General features: G+C 37.0%; 1 protein-coding gene across 2 annotated transcripts in view; it reads right to left on the bottom strand.

The window, feature by feature from the left end:
• Pde8 (phosphodiesterase 8) overlaps window positions 1–24489 on the bottom strand; it is a 464293-nt gene that overhangs the window by 246672 nt on the left and 193132 nt on the right. For both annotated transcript variants that reach the window (XM_090406572.1, XM_090406573.1), the window contains exon 5: window positions 10712–10769. In XM_090406572.1, the coding sequence (XP_090262698.1) occupies window positions 10712–10769 (58 nt within the window). The remainder of the gene's footprint in view (window positions 1–10711; window positions 10770–24489) is intronic.

Here is a 24489-nt window from a genome sequence, read left to right as displayed (position 1 = left end):
TCATTAACATGTTAATGATATTTTTAACTAGAAAAATATCATTAACATACATAATATTTTTCTAGGTAAAATATCATGTTAAAATATAGCACCTCCATAGTACAATTGGAATAACAATGGGACAGTGAAAAAAAGCCTAAGTTTGATTCTCATCATGACAAGAGGAATCTTTATATAAGCTTTTTCAATTGAAGGTGTTAGCCAATCTTATACAGAGAAAGCAGGATTTTTTCTCCCAGAAACTTGGGTTTTTCATCCCACATACAGGCAAACTGGACATGAGAACATATGCAATTTATATGCAAAAAAATACTGTTGGTAGTGGTGGTGAACAGTAGATGGAGTTGAAGGTAGTAGTGTCCATTGTTTGTTATGTTGTAATTGGAGAATTTAGTAGCAGGGGAAATGGTAAGTGTATGTAGAGTAGATTAGATTTGCCCTCCAACAATGAGTTCTTGGACTACTTGGAGGTGTCACATTGTAATAATAATAATATCCAATATGACCTTATGAAAGTGTGACATTCCTGATCTTGTGAATCTGCTAATATAGCATCTTTTCCAGAACCTTTATTTTGTCCAATATTTTTTCAAGCATATGGAGTGGCAGTAATGTCTTAAAATACTACTTATATTATGGAACTACACTGACAAAACACTGAATTATAATGACTTGTGTAATGTTGGGATGGACAAACTTTCACATGGATGTCATCTGTAACCACCATGATATTAATTTCAGTAAAGTGAAATGATATTAGTGTAGATCAATAGTCATGATGTCTGCGAGGCATCCCCATGGTTTCTGAATAGAGGAAGGTGTAATGACTATATCTCACAGCATATTCCAGAATATTCCACAGGGACTTACTTGAGTTGATATGTGATGAATTCAATACAAGTGATATCTCCTCTGTGCACTCTCTGAACCAGTTCCTTTTTGCATTAGCCCATTAACATGGAATTATTGAAGAGTTATATCATAGTGCCTCCGTAGCGTAATTGGAAGAACGACGGTACATTGCGCCCTTCGATTGGAATAGGCCTAAGTTCGATTCTCGTCGCGACGGGAGGAATCTTTATCTCGTCGATTTCAATCGATGGTGAGTTAGCCGATCTCATACGGAGGTAGCAGGGTTTTTTCTCCCGGAAACTCGGGTTTTTCATCCCGCATACATACAAATCGGCCCTTCAGAACACACGCAATTTACAGACAAAAATTACTAGTTGTGGTGGTGTTGGAGGTGGGCGGTAGATGGCGTTGATTCGTAGTAGAGGTAAGGTGTAGAGACAGTTGAAGATGTCCTCCCACGATGAGTCTTCGGACTCCTTGGAGGTATCAGGAATAATAATAATAATAATAATATCAATGATATAACAAAACAACACACGGTCTGTTATAAGCCATCAGCAGGAAACACCAGTCAAGCATTGGTCAATACATATCCCATACCATAATACTGCCTTCACTTGCCTGGACTGTGGAAACCATTCACGAGGTGGTCCATTAACATATGTTGTTTACACCATATTCCTAGTCATTTATTTGTGTGATACAGCAAGATATCAGTGCTGCTGATATCAGTGCAGCTCTTTTGATGACTGCCTTCAGTGAGAAAAAAATCTTGCGAGTCTTAGGACTTTGGGACTCCGTATGTAGAAGAGTATGGTGCATTATCATTAGTAACACACCCTCATGGAGTCGAGAGACTCATCATGGGAGGTCCAACTCTCACATGCATGGTTCATTATGAATCTTGACTTAAATGCATCCACTGTCTTGTCCCCTGTACTCACCACACTTTCAGGCAGTGCAGTCCAATCACTCACCACTCTCCATGCAAAAAATCTCCTCCTCCTCCCCACTGCTCACAACCACCATATACAGCTTTCAGGGAAGGCCTCTCATTCTCTCCCCATTTCCAGATATTTTACAAAAAATCTCATCCACATTAATTTAGTAATTACCCCTTACCAACTTATATGTCTTGATCATGTCTCCCCTCTTCATTCTGTCCACTAGGCTCTGTAATTTGCATTCTCTCAATCTGTCCTCATATTCCAGAGAGCAGAAACCAACTTATTAGACAATCATCTCTAAACCCCTTCCAACATTTCATTATATTTTTTGAAAATCATGTGACTGAATCTGTGCACATAACAATGCAGCCTGATCAAAGCCTTGTACAATGGAATCAAAACATCCTTTCCCTACACATCATTCCCATAATCCACTGTGTTGTCCTCACAATTTTAGTAAAATGTCCACAAAATTTTAAGGTCCTATCCACCATCACATCCAGATCTTTTATCTCCTCCACATCATCTAAATCCCCACCAATCCTATACTCTGCATCCTATTTTTGCTTAATTTTAATCCTAAATTTAAATTTTCTTAATACTAAATTTTAGAATTAAATTTAGAATTTATTAATTCTAAATTTTAAAAGCTTTGCTACATTAAACTGACATCTCCATAAACTCACCCATTCAGATAGTCTATGTAGGTCCTCTTGCAAAATTACAAAATCTGCTCTACTTCTCATAACTCTCCCCAACTTTGCATCATCTGAAAACAGCTGTACATACCATTTAAGCCCTTTGCAATGTCATTTACATACAAATTAAATAACCATGGCCACAAAACAGATTCCTAGAGCACCCACTAGTGACTTTCCTCTTCTGAGATATCACTCCCACACAAACCTGTTGATACCTATTGGATAGCCAATCTCCAATCCAATCTCTAATCTATTATCCAAACCCATCTGCTCCAATCTAACTACTAGTTTATAAAGCAGATTGCTAAAACACAATATTCCTTGTCCTCACCAGCTTCTCCAACACCTTGCCCAAAACTCCAGACAAACTTATTAGACAATATTACTCATACATTCTCCACATTGTACTGCAATCTTAAATGTGAGAACACACTTTGTCAATTAGCCTGTATCAGGTGTTACACCCTTCACTCACCATGAGCATATGCTTTCCATTCTTATTTATAGTTTAACGTAAAATATTTCACCTGTTTTGCACTATTCTGTGTGAGTGCCAATGATCATTTACTTTTTTAAACTATGTTTTAATGCCATTGTTTTCCACCCATGACTGCAACTTGAGCACTCTGGTTTAAATAACTACGTACCTATGAGGGTGTGAAAAATTGCGATAATCACCATGAAGGAATAGAAGTCATTAGTATCTATATACAAGTCTATATACGATATATAGAAGCCATTAGCCTCTATATACGAGTTGCCCAATTGTAAAGTTACTTTAAGTGCAAATTTTATTTGCTTACACTTGGATAAAGGATTAAACCAAGAATATAATTTCTTTGCATCTTTAATTTATAGTATAACCAAGCGAAAACTTTCAACAACTATTTAACTTATGGGTCCTTCACATCCGATCCTACCCGTAGTCAGCTAAACAGACTTCATTCTCTTATTGATAATGTTTCTAATTGGGATGAAGAACAAAAGAAAAAGCTTAAAACCTTCTTTGGTCATCCACCTAAATTATAGTCTTCTGAGAGCTCATAAGCAAGGTAGTCCATTAAGACCAGTTAGCGACTGTATAGGATGTCCCAATTATAAGATATCTAAATTCTTATCCAATTTACTTGATACCTCAACTAGAAGAACTGCTACTTATATAAGAAACCACTTTGAATTTTCAAAATAAAATTTCTGATCTTCATCTGGCCACTTCCACTATTATGATCAGTTTAGATGCTATAACCTTGTTTACTAATATCCCTTTATAAGACACCCTTGAATTACTTCAAGAAGAATTTCCTTTAGATATTGTTAAACTATTCAATTTTATTATACATTCTGGTTATTTCTCTTTAAAAAAAATCAAAGGAACAGCCACAGACAATCCTATTTCTCCTGCTATTGCCAACTTCATGAAACATTTTGAACAATGTATCATGGATAATATTTCATCAAGACCTACACAGTGCTATGGATTTTTGGACGATATTTTTGCAATTTGGAATGGCTCTTCCTCTGAGTTATAGCAGTTTCTTTCCAAATTAAATGCATTTCATCCCACAATCCAATTCACCTTATAATAAGATGAAAATAACCAGTTAGCCTTTTTAAATCTTTTAATTCTTCACCAATTAGATGGAAGCTTACAATTTTCAGTTTTTTGAAAGAAGACTCACACAGAGACTATTATATCTCTATACTAATGCCAGGAGTATCCGAATTAAATGAGATGGATTGGTGGTGCTGATAGCATCAACCTTGCCAAAGATTATTGGGATCTCTGAGACTTGGTTGACAGAGGATGATAAATAACCGGAATTGAACTGGCAGGGCACAGCATTTTTTGGCAGGATAGGAAAGGAAAACATGATGGTGGAGTACTGCTTACGATAAGTGATGACTCATGTCCTCTAAGAGTGGAGGCTTTGGAAGGAAGTAACACAAATGGTTTTGAAAGCATATGATGTGAGGTAGAAGTGGCCAAGACAGGATATTTAGTGGCGTGTTGCTATAAACCAAGGAGCACAGAGGGTGGAGACCAGGAGATGTTTAGGCAGTTGAGCTTGGCAAATGCAAGAATAATGATTGTTATGGGAGATTTTAAGCAGTATTAGCTTGGAAGAGGAAAATGCATGTAGTAATAAGGGGCTGTAATTTCTAGAATTCTTGAGGGACAAATGTGTTAGGCAGCATGTTACAGAGGGAACAAGAAGTTCAAGGGTATTGGATTTAGTCATAGCATCAGAAGAGCTGATAATAACTGAGATGACATCTCTCCCACCAGTTGGAGAGTGTGACCATGTGGTTTTGACTTGGAAGATGAACAGACATGCAGGTATATCAAAGAAAAGGGAACATATGTGGAATTATAAGCTAAGCTGGGTGATTATAATAGTCTCAGGTATCAACTAGAGGCAGTTCCATGGAGGGCAGAATTGAAAGGCCAGTATATCATTAGTGCTTGGGAAATTGTGAAAGAATATTTGTTAGCAGCAACAGTAAGCTGTATTCCACAAAGGAAGAAGAGGGCACAATTTGGTGTAAAGTGGATGACAAACGATATCAAACAGGAACTGCAGTTGAAAAAGAGATTATGGGAGAGATATAAGGAGAGGGTGGAGGAGAGGTACACAAAGAATATAAGACACAGGCCAGGAGAGTGACCAGAATGGTGAGGAAGGAAAAACTGGAATATGAGAAGAGACTGGCACTAAGATCCAAAGAAAATCCTAGAGAATTTTTTAGCTATGTAGCCAGTAGGCAGACAAAGGACTGTGGAAGAATGACATTGCAGGATAAAAATGGGAATGGAGTGACTGATGCAGAGGACATAGTGGAGTTGTTCAATGAGCACTTTATTGGAGTACTTCATCCTAGAGGATTTTTTAATACTAGAGGGATAGGGCAGGTTCAGGGTTTAGAGGTGAGTGTGTTCCAAATACTGATTACTCTGGATACTAGTAAAGCTGTTGGACTGGATGGTATTTCACCATGGGTTTTGAGAGAATGTGCTAAAGAACTGACAGCTCCATTGACTTGGCTTTTCAATAAAAGTCTGGCTGCAGGAAAGGTACCCAGGGAATGGAAGGAAGGTAAGATAGTGCTGCTGCATAAGGGCAGTAGCAGACTGAAAGTGTCTAATTATAGGCCTGTTTGTGTGTCATCAGTAGTTGTTAAGGTCTTGGAGAAATTGTTGAGAGACTATATACAGCATTGGGCAGATGAGGGTAATGTTATCTGTGAGAATCAACAGCGATTTGTTAAGGGGCGCTCTTGCTTTAGTAATATTATTGCCTTTTACGTTAAAGTGACAAGAGCAGTTGATGAGGGAAAGGCATATACTGCCATTTTTTTGGATTTTGCAAAGGCGTTTGACAGGGTGCTACATGATAAGCTGATATTTAAGTTGTAGCACATGAGTTTAAATGTTGAGTTAATCAAATGGATTCAAGATTGGCTGACTGATAGGTATCAGATAGTTGTGTATGTTGGGGCAATATCAAGGAAGCAGAAGATTAAAAGTGGGGTTCCACAGGGCTCAGTATTGGGACCTGTATTGTTCAACTTTTATATGAATGATATTGTCAATGGACAAGGGGACATTCAGTTGTTTGCAGATGATGTGAAGCTGGAAAGAGTTATCAGTAATAATGCAGATGTGGCAGTCCTGAAAGAGGATTTGAATAAACTAGACAGATGGGCAAATGAATGGGGGTATTGCTTTAATGCAGCAAAATGTAAGGTCTTGAGGTTCATCAATGGGAGGATGCATACTCAATTGGAGGAGCTGTACTGGAGGAGGTAGTGGAGACATGAGATCTGGGGGTGATGATTGATAGAAAACTGAAATTCAGGGAGCACACTGCAAAGGTGATGAGGGTAACTCAGAGGATTGCTGCAATACTGAGAAGGACACTGACCTGCAGAGATAAAAGAGTTATCATTCTATTGTATAAGACCCTGATCAGACCACACTTAGACTATTGTTCTCAGATGTGATCCCCAGGATTTGAAGGGGGATAAATTGACTGTGGTAAGGGTACAGAGGCAGATAACAAAGATGGTTGCAGGACTGTACAATATGAGTTATGAGGATCGACTGAGGGAATGTGGACTGCAGAGTTTGGTGGATAGAAGAAGGAGAGGTGATATGACTTTTAAACTGTTCTGAGGCAGTTATAGGATAGACATTGGAAAGTTCTTTCACTTGGTGGAATGAGCGATGACAAGGGGCCCATCCCTGGAAGTTACGAAAGGAAGCTGTGCACAAGAGGGTGAGGAGTGGTTTCTTTGCGTGGAGGGTGGTTGAACCTTGGAATGCATTGCCTGAGAGAGTGGTTGGAGCGGGAATGGTCTATGGGTTCAAGGAGTGGTATGATAAACTTTGTGTTTCCTAAAAACGACTTCCCATGATGAGTCATTTCACTCCATTGAGTCCTGGATAATAATAATAATATCCATGCTGAATTTCACCATGAACATGAAAAGGCTGGACCTATTAAGACTTCAGTACATCGTGTTTATCCTTTATGTTTGTCAGAGGAACTTTCACAGAAAAAATTACCACATATTAAATCCACCGTTTTATCAAATAGTTTTAAGGATTCTTTCATCAAAAAAGCTTTTAACAGTTATGGTATATCTACCACTTCCAATACAGAAGAAATAGCTCGCTATCCCTTGCATACAAAGCATTTCTGGACACATACCAAATGTTTTAAAACCACTGAATATTTTTGTTGCCTTTCATACAATCAAAAAATTCTCCATTTTTCTTGCTTTTCCTAAGGACAAGATTCAATCTCTAGGTTTTCCAGGTGTCTACCATATTCCTTCCTCTTGTTGGTTATTTTAGACAAACCTAAAGATCAGCTTTTATTCATCTAGAAGAGCATAAGTCCTATATTAAATATCTTGAACCTATACAGTGTGGACTTGCTAAGCATGCTATCTGCACTAAACAGTTTACTGGAACAAGACAAAAGTCATTCGTTGTTTCCTCATAGAATGTCTTTATAAAGAAATGTGTGAAAGTTTATTTCATTGTCCTAACTTAAACAGATCTGATGGTCTATGTCAATCCCTTCTGTGTGAAATTGGAAAGATTAACAGATCTAAAAAGCACTTTGAAACAAAAGAAGAGAAAGATATATAAGTAAATAAAGTTAGGAAATTATTATTATTATTATTATTCCTGATACCTCCAAGGAGTCCGAAGACTCATCGCGGGAGGACACCTACAACTGTCTCTACACCTAACCTCTACTACGAATCATCTCCATCAATACCATCTACCGCCCACCTCCAAAACCACCACAACTAGTATTTTTTGTCTGTTGCATGTGTTCTGAAGGGCCGATTTGTCTGTATGCGGGATGAAAAACCTGAGTTTCTGGGAGAAAAAACCCTGCTACCTCCATATAAGATCAGCTAACTCACCTTCGATTGAAATTAACCAGATAAAGATTCCTCCCATCAAGATGAGAATAGAACTTAGGCCTATTCCAATCGAAGGGTGCAATGTACCGTCATTCTTCCAATTGCGCTACGGAGGCAAGCAAGGAAATTATCAACTATATTTTACAGCAGTATTTATATTTATAGACTGTACTACAGCAGTATAAATTAGGAAGAGGAAACTGCATATAATGGTAGTGAAATGGAATTTCTGGTACTAAGACATTTGTCTCTCAAGAATTCCTGAAATTCCATTTCCCTACCATTAGTGTTTCCTCTTCCCAATTTATATTGCTAGTACAGTCTATAAACCCTGCTGTAAATACACTCAATAATTTCCTAACTTAAAAAAAAAAAAGAAAAGATATATAAATAAATAAAGTAAGTGTTTTTTAGATCTGCTAATCTTTTAAGTCTCCCACAAAAGGGATAGACATAGATCACTGGATCTGTTTAAGTTAGGACAATGAGAATGATCATACAAATTTTGACCTGGGAGGTGGCTAAATGTGTGGAGTTTTCAATTAAGAGGAGATGTATGTGAAATTACAGGGTTGGTAAGTATGACAAAGTTAGGAGATTGCTTAGACCAGTGTCATGGTATGTGAAACTATAAGAACTGGATATTGATAGTGCATAAGGGATAAAGGAGTGTTTGAGGGAAGTAATAGCATACTGCATACCTCTCAACAGTTTAAATGTCTCAATGATATCACATCTCCTTTTTCCTCCTTAAAGTTTGGATATAAGGAGAAGTGATATGATTGACACATTTAAACTGTTGAGAGGTAGTTACAGGGAAGACACTGAAGTTCTTTCATTTGTGGAACAGAGAGAAGGAGCAAGTGGGCTTTCCTGGAAGTTTCAAAAGGAAGTCATGAGCAAGAAGATGAGGAGCGGTTTCTTTGCATGTAGGGGTGGTTGAACATTTGAATGCATTGACTGATAGAGTGATGAAAGCATGAACGGTGAATGAATTCAAGGAGTGGCAGTATAGACTGTGTTTTCTAGGGTGGTCCTCCCATGATGAGTCTTGCAACTCCATGGAGATCCGGAATCATCATCATAAATCATCATCACAATAACAGATGATGCTAAAAAGCATCATCTGTTATTGTTTAATTGCTGTTCTATGATCCTGTAGTACCTATGACACTTGGGCAAAAATTTTACATTAAATAAGTTTTTATGCGAGTTTTCCTCTGTTTTTATATTTCTTTTGATTATGCCAACTCACGGTATTCATTATTGAAACAAATTATTTCTAACAGGATCTCAGCTGGAGACTTCAACAACCACTGTCCATCTCATTTGCACTAACTACACCTTGTACAAGTCTTTCTACAACAAGGGCAGCACTTCTGCATTGATCATAACTGATATCCCATGTCAGAAAATGCAAAATCTTGAATCCCTCCCCCCCACTTTTAATTTGCTGTTTCAAAATTTTCCTACCAACCCATGTTGCATTTATTTGCTGTCTCCACTGCTCTCCAAATCGTGATAACAAGTTAGGCATCTTCAAGTACTTATCTTTAAATCTTGATTTTTCTGCAGTCAAAATATCCAAACAGTGAGATCATCCAAAGGAGACCTCAATGTCCAAATTGGCTTGGCTTCTCCAGTTCCACTGATCAAGGACTCAGGAATGCCACATACCATTATCACCAACCCAAATCTCTCTATCAGAATATGACACAATTCTTATCTTATCAACATTCTTGACCTCTTTCTAACAAGCATCTTTCCAAATACACTATGAATCTGAGTTCTCCTCTTGGTAATGCAGACTACCACCTGATCCAAGTTTCCTTCACTTCAGAATAACATATACTCAGCCATTCTCAGTCACGTGTCCTCTGACATTACAAGAATGCTAAATGGGATGAGCTCTTTGACTCATACTACCTCTTTCCATGGTATGATTAGCGCTTCAGTGCTCTTGATCCATTCACCTACTCAGACCAAAGACAGAAATTATTCTAACTGGAATCGTGACTTTCATCCTTTAATTCACTCAAAATTAAAATTCACTCATAATGAAAAAAAATTCGGATCATAAATGGCTTGAGACTAAAACTTTAGCATTACCCTCAGCCTACACTGTAGCTTGCAACAACTGAAAAAAAAATCAATAATTCTAAATACAATTTTGGAAAAGATCAAATGCTACAACTTCTGTTCACCCACATTTCCACTGTTCTCATATAGAGGTATGCTATCATAACATCACTCATGGACAAGGACTACTGGCATCATTCTTCTCTTCCAATTTCTGAAAAGTACCCCCAATGTTCCTTTCACCATAAAGTCCCCATACCACCTCTCATAACAGTTGCAGGGAGATAAAAATTGAGTTAATTCAGAAAACCCAAGTATTTGGCAAATTAATACAAGTGTATTTGTTGAGGCAGTGAAACAGACACGCTGAGGAAATGTAAATGGAAAAGTTTAATAGAGAGGCGGAAAAAGTGACGATATGATAGAGAAGTTTACAGTAAGTGAAATATATTGCTGTGAATGTATGAAGTGTGAATGAGTTTAATGGCCAATATGGAGATTTGTCCCAATCTAATACATTTGACTCAATTAACTGAACTGAACCAAACTCAGAGTATTTAAAAAGAAATAATGAGTTAGAAAACACATTCTCTAATGAGTTAGAAAATCACTAAAATTGTAGTGATTCTTCAACTTCTTTTTAACACTGTTATTTATGAAAAAGATGTGGAGAACAAAAACATTACTCACTCTATTAAAGCCAGCTTGCAGTAATGGAAGAACAGCAGCATCTTCCTTATCTAAGATGCTAGAAATAAAGTATTTGAAACAAATTATTTCTTCTGATCAGAAGTAATTTTCAGCAACCAAATGAAATAGGTGAAACAATATAATGAAAAGTTTTTGATGTTAAGATGTTAATTTTATTATACCTAATATAATTCATCATATTTAAAATGTAAAATTCTCCTCATGGTTTACTTATTAAATATGAAGCATCGAGTATTCAGACTTAAATACACTTTCTTTACTAGTTCATTTTATATTAAATACATCAAGGAGGACAACATTGAAGGCTGAGGTCTGCATCATGCAAGCAAACAAAGAAATAATAGATCAGAGCCTAGAGTAGTGAACTGTGTGGTCTCAATAGGTATTGCACAACAGATGTAGCTGAGAGTTAGGAGGTCTTAATATCACAGTTTTCAATATCTCCACACAATTTAAGCAATTAAGTTTCTTAAGAGTACACAGTATTCCTTGCCTTGGCATGGGATGGTTGTTTTTCCCAGTGAATTCTGTTTAAAGAGTTCCCACAAAAAGGTGAAACCAAAAGAGTATGTGGTGTTGATCCTTAGATTAATAAGAATTGACATTTTGTGAGATTTGAAAAAGGTATGGAGCTGTAATTTTTTAGCTATAGATATTTATTTTAGCTATAGATATTTATAATGCACAAAATGTTTCACCGAAATAAATATTAACCCATACTGGCCATGACGTAATTCACATCAATATTATATGGATGCAAAGTGCCTATTGAAACTGAAATTGTATTTGGATACTATAGAAATAACACAGATACACAGCATAATATTTCAACAACACAGTTGTTTGGGTGGTTAAACAGAAATGTACATTCAATGTATTGTTTCATACTCACTGAATTATCTAATATTAAAGATTTATTTTTGTTTCAAATTATTTAAAGAGAGAAAATCAGGTTTTGTCTGATCTCATGTAATATAACAAAATATACTATGCAAGTAGCATTAAAGTGAAAAAAGAGATGACATAAAATATTCTAAAGTCATATTCTAAAGTGCAACCTCTTGGTCAAGAGGTTACACAAACAGATGTACATACGATCAACTGAAAATAATTATTATATCCCCAAGATGGAGTCAAAGACATTGCAGGAGGTTCCTTTGTCATGCACACAGCTCATCATACTATATCTTAAATACATTCAAATTTTCTACAGACAACTCATAGGCAATGCCATCCAATTAGTCACAGTTTTCCATGAAAAAACCTGCTTCTCACTCCCTTGCTCATATCCTCCTTGTAAAGCTTCCAGGGATTCTTAACCTATCCCCCCCCCAACCATCATTTCCCACCACTTTATGAAAAACCTATTCAATGTTAATACTACAACAACTGCTTATCAACTTATACATCTTTATCATATCACCCCTCTTCTTCTACCAGAAACTACCTCAGTCAATTGCCTCTAGACCATTTCCGATATCTTTACATTCTTTTTAAAACCATTTGACAAAATATGCACAGTAGTTCATATATGGCCTAATCAAGGCCATATACAAATACAATGGAAACAAAATTATCTTCCTAATACCAGTCACTGTTCTCTACATCACTGATAGGATTCATTGTATTGTCTTCACAAATTTGGCAATGTGCTCTCCAAATTTTAGATAATTATCCATTGTTACTCCAAGATCTCTTATTTCCTCCATCAATTTTCTCCCGGAAACTCGGGTTTTTCATCCCGCATACATACAAATCGGCCCTTCAGAACACACGCAATTTACAGACAAAAATTACTAGTTGTGGTGGTGTTGGAGGTGGGTGGTAGATGGCGTTGATTCGTAGTAGAGGTAAGGTGTAGAGATAGTTGAAGATGTCCTCCCGCGATGAGTCTTCGGACTCCTTGGAGGTATCAGGAATAATAATAATAATAATATAAATGCACTAACAGTAAATTCTACATCTCATCTTTGTTTTCCAAATTTTTAAAACCTTACAATTCACAAAACTGAACAGAATCCCCACTTCCATGCTCCTTCACTCAGTCTATTTAAGTCTTCTTGTGAAGCCACAACATCTGCTCTACACCTCATAGTTCTTCCCTACTTTGCATTATCAACAGACAACTGAATATCTCCATTAAAATCTATAATAAGTTTAGTTTAATCCTTTATCCAAGTGTGAGCAAACAAAGTTTGCACCTGAAAGTATCTTCAGGACTGGGGTAAGGTAGTGCAACACCAGGCAACTCATTACAAAGGTGGAGAAAGCTCTCACCACTCCTATCTCAGTATCTCCCATAATGCAAAGCACATCTCCTTGCAGATATGTGTAATGCTATGCATGAAGGAGTGGTGAGATCTTTCTCCACCTTTGCAACGAGTTGCCTGGTGTTGCACTACCTTACCCCAGTCCTGAAGATACTTTCAGGCGCAAACTTTGTTTGCTCACACTTGGATAAAGGATTAAACTAAACTTATTATAGTCTAACCAAGTGAAAAATATACTCTCAACATCTTTCTCGGAATCCGGAGTAATTTAATAATAAGATTGCACACCCTTTGGCAACTCCTATAGGTTAGGATGACCATTCATTGCTTCTGCCTTTGCATCTCCACTACTGGGCCTGGCTCCCACTGACGAGACCTCAATAAAGGTCGAAACCGGTATGGGTAGTGGCGCTTGCCTTAATGCATAGCATTACACATATCTGCAAGGAGATATGCTTTGCATTATGGGAGATACTGAGATAGGAGTGGTGAGAACTTTCTCCACCTTTGCAACGAGTTGCCTGGTGTTGCACTACCTTACCCCAGTCCTGAAGATACTTTCAGGCACAAACTTCGTTTGCTCACACTTGGATAAAGGATTAAACTAAACTTATTATAGTCTAACCAAGTGAAAAATAAACTCTCTCCATTAAAATCTTTCCGAATATTATTAACGTACAAGCTAAACAGCAATGGCCCTGAAGCAATTTCTCATATAAACAACTTACTGATACTCACATTATACTAATGTGTATATATCCTTGGTCCAATGCAGCTGTTCTATCCATCAAAGATAATACCACTGTTGTCAATCCAATTCTAGATCCTGGGTCTCACTAGCCTCTCCAACACTTTAATCACATCTGACACAGACTGGCCTACAATTTGATGCTTGAGTCACCTCCCTTATGAAGTGGTACAATCTTCACTTCCTTCTCCTCCATTGGACCTTGACCCACAATGTAAGACTCATATTGAACAAATATGTGAAAGCAGATGTCAACTCCCTGGCACATTCCTCCAATATAATCATGGTGATATATTATCAAGTGACTGATCCGAGGAGAAGCGCCTTCTCCTCAGAAACAAAATCCTAATGGCCACGAGTGCCCATTAAGCCCACTATTATGTGACAGAATTCAGGACTTGAGGCCTTCTTCACTTCAGTCTCACTTCCTCACGTAATGATTGCATGGCCACGTTATCTACCTGTGTATTGTTCCCTAATGATGCCAATTTGACTTGGCAGAATACTGAAAATAATGATTAAATTATTTTAGTAATTATATAATCTGTATTGTTATCTCCTTCCTATAAATACTAAATATGAATTATCAAAAAAAAAAAAAAAAAATGATACATTGAACTATGATGAAGCATGGCATTCACTGCCAAACTTGTTTACTTCAATAAAAAGGTTAAAATAATCAGTCTTGGTAAAATATACATAATAATACATAGATAATTATTTGTCTATACAATTATTTGCACAGCAAAGTGAAGATCATGAAAACACAACCAGAAGAAAATAATGCACATTATAACTTATAAGTAACTGTCTGCATACCATTAAACAAACTTGCAACAAGAATGTTCTCATTATAAAAAATTAAATTAGCAATGTAATATATGTAAATTTTAATTCATGGATTTCATATCTCTTATTAATAAAATTATTTACATGTTCAGCTTTTATGCTACTTCACAGTGAAAGGAATATAAACAAAAAAAGAATGAAGACCATTACCCAAAGGAGTCACGGTAGAATTTGATATATAGTGAAAACAAGGCATGCTATTCATAAATGAGTAACTGAAATGAATAAATGAGTATATGCCAGGGCACACTGAACAGGTGTTACTGAATGCATTGAATTGCCAGAATTTCTTCTTTAAAATAAAAGCATTATATGTTAGAGAAAGATATTAGTTCAGGAGAACAGTATGACAACTTGAATTAAGGCTACAGTCTTTCTATTCAAATTCAGAGTGCGTCAGAGGGTGAGCTATGCATGATTCATTGAAGAGGGTCCCAAACCCAGAAATAAGAAAGCAGAAAAAGCACATATAAAAGGCATATATACAGAAAAAAGAAACATACATATGCTTTCTCTTTTCTTCAAACAGATAGTCAAACAGATAGCAAATTTGCTCTCCAATCAACAGACTACAGGTTCAAATCCCACGAATGGCACAAATATTTGTGAATGTCTTTAGTTGGTAGATACATTTCATTACCAGGTGAGAGAACACCACTCTACTAGGAAGTCTAAGTGGGTTGGAAAAAAAGTTCCATATTTAATTTCAGAGTTCTGGATTATTTAAACTTTAGATCATTCAGGGTGTTAAGACTAATGTATACAATATATTTGCATTCTTTTGTGAAGGCTGATGGGAAGACAGAGCTGCACCACAGAAGTGCAGCTCTGTCTTCCACAGTATTTTTTGGACTCTAAGGGAATCCTGAGTAGACATCATAAATCAGAAGGATAGAAATGTTCCTTGAGGTTACATATGCAAATTTATTTTGGGAAAAAAGCATTACCCATGATCATGCTTTCTCAAGTTCTATTTGAAAATCATTTTTCAAATAGAACTTGAGATCAGGTTTTGATACGTCTCTTGATTAAATAATGGCTATACTACATTTTTGAAAATCTGTCCTGGCAATTACTGCGAGAGTCAACATGGATTTCTGAAGGGGCACTCTTGTTTTAGCAATATGCTAGCCTTTTATAATAAAGTTGCAAGAACATTAGACGAGGGAAAGGCATATACTGCCATTTTCTTAGACTTAGCGAAGGCATTTGACAGGGTGCCACATGATAAGCCGATATTTAAGTTACAGCACATGGGTCTGGATGTCAGATTGGTCAACTGGATTCAGGATTGGCTGTCTGATAGGTATCAGAGAGTTGTGTATGGTGGGGAAGTTTCAAGGAGGCAAAGGGTTACAAGTGGGGTCCCACAGGGCTCAGTACCGGGACCTATATTGTTTAACCTTTATATCACCGACAATGTCAGTGGATTGCAAGGGGATATTCAGTTGTTTGCAGATGATGCGAAGCTAGGAAGGATTATTAGTAATAGTGCAGATGTGGTAGCCCTGCAAGAGGATTTGAATAAGCTAAATAGATGGGCAAATGAATAGGGGTGTCGCTTTAATGCAGCCAAATCTAATGTCTTGAGGTTTGGGAAACATCGATGGGACGCTGCATATTCTATGGGAGGAATTATACTGGAGGAAGTAGGGGAGACAAGAGATCTGGGGTTGATGATTGATAGAAACCTGAAATTTAGGGGACATATTGCAAAGGTGGAGAAGGTAACACAGAGGATTGCTGCAATTATGAGAAGGACACTGACCTGCAGAGATAAAAGGGTTATCATTCCGTTGTATAAGACTCTGATTAGACCACACTTAGACTATTGTTCTCAGATTTGGTCCCCAGGATTTGAAGGGGATAAATTAACTGTGGAAAGGGTACAAAGACGGATGACAAAGATGGTTTCAGAACTGTACAATTTTGGTTATGAGGATCGGCTGAGGGAATGTGGACTGCAGAGTTTGGTGGATAGAAGAAGGAGAGGTGATATGATTGAGACTTTTAAACTGTTGAGAGATGGTTACAGGGTTGACACTGGGGAGTTCTTTTGCTTGGTTGAACAGCGGGAAGGATGACAAGAGGCCATCCCTGGAAGTTACAAAAGGAAACAGTGAGCAAGAGGGTGAGGAGTGGTTTCTTTGCATGGAATGTGGTTGAACCATGGAATGCATTGCCTGATGGAGTGGTGAAAGTGAGAAAGATCAATGAGTTTAAGGAGTGGTATGATAGACTTTGTGTTTCTTAGGGGAGGGACCTGCCCTCGATGAGTCGATAGACTTTGTGTTTCTTAGGGGAGGGACCTGCCCTCGATGAGTCGATAGACTTTGTGTTTCTTAGGAAGGACCTCCCACGAAGAGTCTTTTGACTCCATGGAGGCCTGGATAATAATAATAATAATTTATGTGGGATAAGATTTTTGTCATCTGGTGTAAGATACCAGTACCCTGCTTAAATTCACATTAAAAAGATAGAAGTTGTGGACTTGGCTGATTTTTGATTACATGAAAGATAGTGGCAACTCTGTTAAGAAGCATTTTTATCACATCATTTCAAAATTCTATAGTATAGAATGACAAAAACATAGGGGAGGGGGAGAACTGGTTTCTGGATATCCAATGATAAATGAACATCCAATTTCAACATAACCATATGGAAAAGAAGATTCTTGCATTGATATTTGATTAGATGAAGATATAGTGCCAACTCTTAAAAAGCATTTTTATCATTTCAAATTTCTGTATGGTGATAAAACATGAAGAGAGAGTGAATTAGTTTCTAGATATGCAATGATAAATGAACATCCAATTTCTATAGAACCACATGGAAAAGATGACTGCAGTTAGTATTTTTTGCAAATGATGAATTCATTTCTTAGGATTAATGGCTGATGAAATCCAAGAGTTTTGTCCTACGTGGATAGAGAACAAAAATGTTGACATTATATTTAGGCTAGATGATCAAAATTTTCAGAAACATTGTCATCATTAAGATAGTGCACCTAAATATTATGAAATCAAATACAATTAGCTGTTTCATTAATAGTTTTTAATTAATGATTTTCTTCTTTTCAGGCCACATTTGAAACGGCTCTTATTCCATTTTCTAATAGCACTCCGAAATGTATCAATACTGTCAATCTATCAATAGTGTCTTCCTCTAGGTTTTTTCCCCCTGATTCACACACCTGTTTATCTCATTCATCTCCTATTCAGGTTGAATGATCATACCAACTTCCATAAGCTGGTTGGAGAGTGTATCACCTCTCCAACCAACAAGTTACAGGTTTGAAGCCCACCACAGGCATGGATGTTTGTGATTGTCTTTAAGTAGGCAATGAGTTTCATAATCCAGTGTGAGATTACCACCCCACTAACTGAAAATCTGGCTTGAAAAGTTCCATGTTTGGTCTCTAGAGCAGGCTTTCTGAAGTAGGTAAAAAAAAAAAAAAAAAAAAAAATATATATATATATATATATATAACCAATAAAAAAATACTTAGCACACCCCACTGTACAAATATATTTTAGGTTGACAAATAAACTTTTTGCAGGTGGGGGCAACATAAAAAAAAAATTCTGCTTACCTATTCTTAAATATTAATAATGCCAAAGTTCTTTTCAGTATCTTCATATTTAATGCTATCTATTGTTTCCCAAACTTTCTCTGAACTCTCATATCTGTGGTCTCCAGTCTTCTGTGATTAGTTTATTTCAAACAGTGAAATTCATATAGTAAAATTAATTATGTCATGTTTACTGGTGGCTTGTTATTTTGGTTGATTCTCTTGGCTTCCTGCCATGCTAGCTTTGTTTACTTATTATGTATTCTCATATTTACCATATTCACTATAAACTGTATCCAAATAACTAGAATGCATTACTTGTTCTAGAGAGTCATTACTGAGAATGCAACTGTTTTCTTTGCCTATTTTTACAGCGTAAAGTAATTTTGCATTAAGATTTTTCTGTGAAGTAAGTGGCCAAAGGGAAAAAATGAATGAGCCAATGAGCCCTGGTAAACTATATAATACCAAGAGGAAGTCTTCTCTTAGCAATTCTGATGTGTCTGCTAAACAGAATCAGCACTAAACAGTGGAAGAGAAAGGTACTTGCCCTGGACAGAAGAAAATTTTCTATCCAACAATCAATTTTTAAAATTAGATATATCATGTTTTTCCTTTTTTTTTTTTTTTTTTTGAAGATTTCAGTAGAGTTCAGTAATATGTAAGCAGCCTACTGTCAAAACTTTAATTTTTTTTTTTTTTTTTTTTTTGCTGAGTATCATAAAAGCTTCACTTACCCCACTTCTCACACTTGAAATCTTCCTTCAGTTAACAGTTCATATCCAGGCAGAAAACTATTTTCCATAAACGAGCTCAATAAAGATAGTATAAACCTGCCTACTTCTTCATCTGTAATTTTTAAAAAAAATTACTTCTCATATCAAGAATTAACTTTCCTTTTATCCTTTTTTTCTTAGAATTCTCAATACAATAACATTTATTCCGGAACACTTGACTAACAGTTGCGCTAATTCTGAAAAATAGAAAACATTTGCTAAAACTGAGCAAATATTTAACAGATGACTGTAGTATCACTGGCAAAGCATTTTACATTTTGTTAATCCTAAAGGAGTTTTGGGATTGCTATTGATTGGCAGGAAACTCAGTCCTAGCTGGATTAAGAACTACTGTTTGTGGTCAGGGGTTCCAGGAATATAAGGATATGATATATGCTAGCGAAAAGATTCATGTGAATATATACTTTAAGCTAAATCAATTATGTATTTGGGATTAAAATTATATCACTGAAATGAGAAGATAATGATAATACATGACCACTTCCTTCAAACAATTCATACAATTTGTTAAATGACCACAGATTATAATTTCGCTATATTAATCTTAAATATCCAATCTCGTTGATCTCATTTTTTCAACGTGATAAGTGATCATATTAATTTACAACAGTTATTGTCTGTATTTCAGCAAACATTCTATATCCACTTCAATCACAATAAAGTATATGATTTCTTTTCTTGACTTAAATCATTATTTTTGTAAAGGAGCACTTTATAATAAAGCTGAAGTTAAAAGTTGTGGCCTTGCAAGAAGACTTGAATAAATTGAGTGATTGGGCACAGAAATGGGAATGCGAGTTCAATGTTGCAAAATGTAAGGTTTTAAAATTTGGAAAACAAAGATGGGATGCAGAATTTATGCTTGGTGAGAAAACATTATTGGAGGTAGAGGAAATAAGAGATCTGGGGGTGATAGTGGATAAGGATCTAAAATTCATGGGACACATCGCCAAAATTGTGAAGACAAAGGCTTCTGGGAATAATGCAGAGGACACTGACGCAGAGAAGTAGGGAGATTCTTATTCCATTGTATAAGGCTTTGATTAGGCCACATATGGACTATCATGCCCAGATTTGGTCACCGGGTTTTCAGAAGGATGAAGAGATGTTGGAAAGAGTCCAAAGGCGACTGACTAAGGTAGTTTCTGACCTCTGGAATGTCGAGTATGAGGAAAGATTGAGAAGATGTAATTTGCAGAGTCTGGTGGAGAGGAGGAAGAGGGGAGATATGATAGAGACCTACAAGTTGGTAAGGGGTTGTTATAAGATCAATGGTGGAGAAGTTCTACAGAGAATAGTGGGAGATCAGGGGAGAACCAGAGGTCATCCCTGGAAACTGTATAAAGAGGGTGTGAGTAGGGGAGTGAGAGGCAGGTTTTTTTTCGTGCAGAGTTGCGAATGATTGGATTGCCTTGCCTGAGAGTGTGGTGTCTGCAAGGAGTTTGAGTGTGTTTAAGACACGGTATGATAAGATGTGTGTGTGTGATAAAAGGACCTTCCAGATGAGTCTTTGACTCCATGAGGTCTTGAGGTAATAATAATAATAAAGTTAATCATTAATGCAACATCCATCACCTTTAAACTTTATTTTTTGAGCCTAATTGGCTGAGTGAATTGTATTTTCACTTTCCAATCTAAAGGTTGTGGGGTCAACTGGGAAGTCTGCTTTTGAATATCTTAGATGGAAGATGACTGTCATAAACCAGTATGACACCATCACATAACTACTGAATCCTAAGAGGAAAGACTGAAAATTATCATGTTTGATCTCTAGAAAAGTGTTTCCAGAAATTAAAACAGAATGTTTTTTAAAAAAAAAAAAAAAAAAAAAAGAGAGACAGTTTGACATATAAGGGGATTAATCAAATTCATATCAAAATACATTTGATATAAAATAAATCTTAACAATTTATGCACCTATATAAACACAAAACCAGAGAAAAGCATTTCTATTTCTTGTTTTTAATATAAAGTTATACTTCATCCAATTCCTGAACTATTATTCAGAATTGCATGACAAACAAAAAATATCGGAGTATCAAAAAGTTCAAATTCAGGGTTGCCCAAAATGATTGTTATCAACTTGTTTAATGAGATGCAATGCCCATGATATTGCTCAGAAAAAAATATTCAATTTTTTTTGTTATATCACTCCCACCCATCCAGAAAGAATGTTATTTGATAGAATGCATCAGCATACCACGGATAGGCTAAGAGTTAGATATTCTGGAAATCTTGTTCTAGATTCAAGCTCCAATAAGCAGGATTGAATTAAAAATCCTCCTCTTAAGAGATTCAGCGATGACTTCTAAGGCTGGAACAAGCCACTCTAGGCCTAAATATGTGACAAGCAGGATGATGATGATGAATGAAAAATCCAGAGTCAATTAACTAGGGTGGTTTCCAGTCTCTGGAATGTTGGTTAAGAAGAAAGATTGAGGAAATGCAATTTTCAAAACCTCATGGATAAGAGTATGTGTGTTGGGGGAAGGGAGGATATAAGTTAGTAAGAGATTATGCTTATAGCATTAAAGATGCATGTAGCAATAGGGGAATGGAATTTCTAGAATTCTTGAGGGACAAATGTCTTAGGCAACATGTAACAGAGGGAACAAGGGGTTCAAGAGTTTTAGATTTGGTTATAGCATAAGAAGAGTTGATAATAACTGAAATTACATCTCTCCCACCAGTTGGAGAGAGTGACCATATGGTTTTGACTTGGAAAATGAACAGACATGCAGGAGTATCAAAGAAAAGGGAACGTATGTGGAATTATAAGGCAGGTGATTATAATAGTCTTAGATATCAACTTGGAGCAGTTGCATGCAGGGCGGAATTGGATGGCCGGGTTATCATTAGTGCTTGGGAAATTGTGAAGGAATGTTTGTTAGCAGCAACAGTAAGCTGTATTCCAAGTGAAGAAGAGGGCACAATTTGATGTAAAGTGGATGACAAACAATATCGAACAGGAACTGCAGGTGAAAAAGAGGTTATAGAAGAAATATATGGAGAGGGGTGGAGAACAGATGCATGAAGAATATGAGACTCAGCCCAGGAAAGTGACTAGTATGGTAAGGAAGGTGAAACTGGAATATGAGAAGAGATTGGCACTAAGATCCAAAGAAAATCCTAGGGAATTTTTTAGCTATGTGGCCAGTAGGAGGAGAAATGATTGTGGTAGAATGATATTGTGGAATAAAAATGGGAATAGAGTGACTGATGCAGAGGACATAGTGGAATTGTTCAATGAACACTTTTTTGGAGTATTTCATCCTAAAGGAATCAGTTTTAATGCTAGAGGGATAGGGCAGGTTCAATGTTTAGAGGTACAGGAGGAGAGTGTGTTTCAGATACTGAGTACTCTGGATATCAGTAAAGCTTTGGGACTGGATGGTATTTCACCACGAGTTTTGAGAGAATGTGTTAGGGAACTGACAGTGCCTTTAACCTGGCTTTTCAATGAAAGTCTGGCTGAAGGAAAGGTGCCCAGGGAATGGAAGGAAGGTAAGATAGTGCCATTGCATAAGGGTGGTAACAGACCAGAAGTGTCTAATTATAGGCCAGTTTGTGTGTCATCAGTAGTTGTTAAGATCCTGAAGAGAGCAGTGAGGGACTGTATACAGCATTGGGCAGATGAGGGTAATGTTATCTGTGAGAGTCAACATGGATTTGTGAAAGGGCACTCTTGTTTTAGCAATATGCTAGCCATTTATAATAAAGTTACAAGAACATTAGATAAGGGAAAGGCATATACTGCAATTTTCTTAGACTTAGCGAAGGCATTTGACAGGGTGCCACATGATAAGCTGATATTTAAGTTGCAGCACATGGGTCTGGATGTCAGATTGGTATCAGAGAGTTGTGTATGGTGGGGCAGTTTCAAGGAGGCAAAGGGTTACAAGTGGGTTCCACAGGGCTCAGTACTAGGACCTATATTGTTTAACCTTTATATCAATGACATTGCCAGTGGATTGTAAAGGGATATTCAGTTGTTTGCAGATGAATAAGCTAGATAGATGGGCAAATGAATGGGGATGTCGGTTTAATGCAGCAAAATGTTAGGTCTTGAGGTTTGGGAAACATCGATGGGATGCTGCATACTCTATGGGAGGAGTTATAGTGGAGGAAGTAGGGGAGACAAGAGATCTGGGGTTGATGATTGATAGAAACCTGAAATTTAGGGGACATATTGTAAAGGTGGTGAAGGTAACACAGAGGATTGCTGCAATTATGAGAAGGACACTGCCCTGCAGAGATAAAAGGGTTATCATTCCGTTGTACAAGTCTCTGATCAGACCACACTTAGACTATTGTTCTCAGATTTGGTCCTCAGGATTTGAAGGGGATAAATTAACTGTGGAAAGGGTACAAAGATGGATGACAAAGATGGTTTCAGGACTGTACAATTTTGGTTATGAGGATCGGCTGAGGGAATGCAGACTGCAGAGTTTGGTGGATAGAAGGAGAGGTGATATGATTGAGACTTTTAAACTGTTGAGAGGTGGTTACAGGGTTGACATTGGGGAGTTCTTTCGCTTGGTTGAACAGCGGGAAGGAGTGATGACAAGAGGCCATCCCTGGATGTTACGAAAGGAAACTGTGAGCAAGAGGGTGAGGAGTGGTTTCTTTTGCATGGAGGGTGGTTGAATTGTGGAATGCATTGCCTGATGGAGTGGTGAGAGCGATAACATTCAATGAGTTTAAGGAGTGGTATGATAGACTGTGTGTTTCTTGGGGGGGGGGGGGACCTCCCCTCGATGAGTCTTGACAGACTTTATGTTCTTAGGAAGGACCTCCCACGATGAGTGTTTTGACTCCATGGAGACCTGAATAATAATAATAATTAACATGGAAGAGAAGGAGATGAGTAGAACAAGAGGTCATCCTTCAAAGCAGAAGAAGAAGAAGGGTTTGAGCAACAGAGTGAGAGCAGGATTTTTGCATGGAGAGAGGTTGGTGAGTAGGATGCATTGCTTTAGCATGCAGAAACAACGACCGAGATGATAGCAGCTGGTCTATGAAGTGAGCATGAAGTTTTCATGTGCAAATTCATTTGCTTACACCTTGATAAAGGATTTAAATATATATAATTTTTTTGCTAGTTTAATTTATAACCAAGTTAAAAAAACTTTCTACAAGCTAGCTCTAATCCAGAGTATTTTAATAATAAGGTGTTACACTTTTTCACTACTTGTATATGAGACATGATTTTTGCATTACTTCAGTCTTAGTATCTCTTTTGGGTCTAGCCCCTATTGATGATATTTAATAATGTTTGTCTTTGTGCTTGCTTCTTTGCTTCATGGGGAATAGAGTGGTTCTGCATGTGTGGTGGTGTGTCTTTTCCTGTCACTGAGTGGAGCCACCACTGAATTATCTGCCCTGGAGTGATGAGTTTAGTAGTGAATTTTAGAGGGATCTTGTAAATCACTGTTTTTGGAGAGGTCTCCCCTCCCCCACATACACACACACACACACTTTAACAGTACCACAATAAAGGTCAAAATTAGTCTGGGTAGTGA

Source organism: Typopeltis vanoorti, chromosome 16 (genome assembly GCF_054136105.1).
Source record: "Typopeltis vanoorti isolate ZY-2024b chromosome 16, IOZ_Tvanoo_1.0, whole genome shotgun sequence".
In the NCBI taxonomy this organism is placed as follows: Eukaryota; Metazoa; Arthropoda; class Arachnida; order Uropygi; family Thelyphonidae; genus Typopeltis; species Typopeltis vanoorti.
This window is presented reverse-complemented; position numbering and strand designations above follow the sequence as displayed.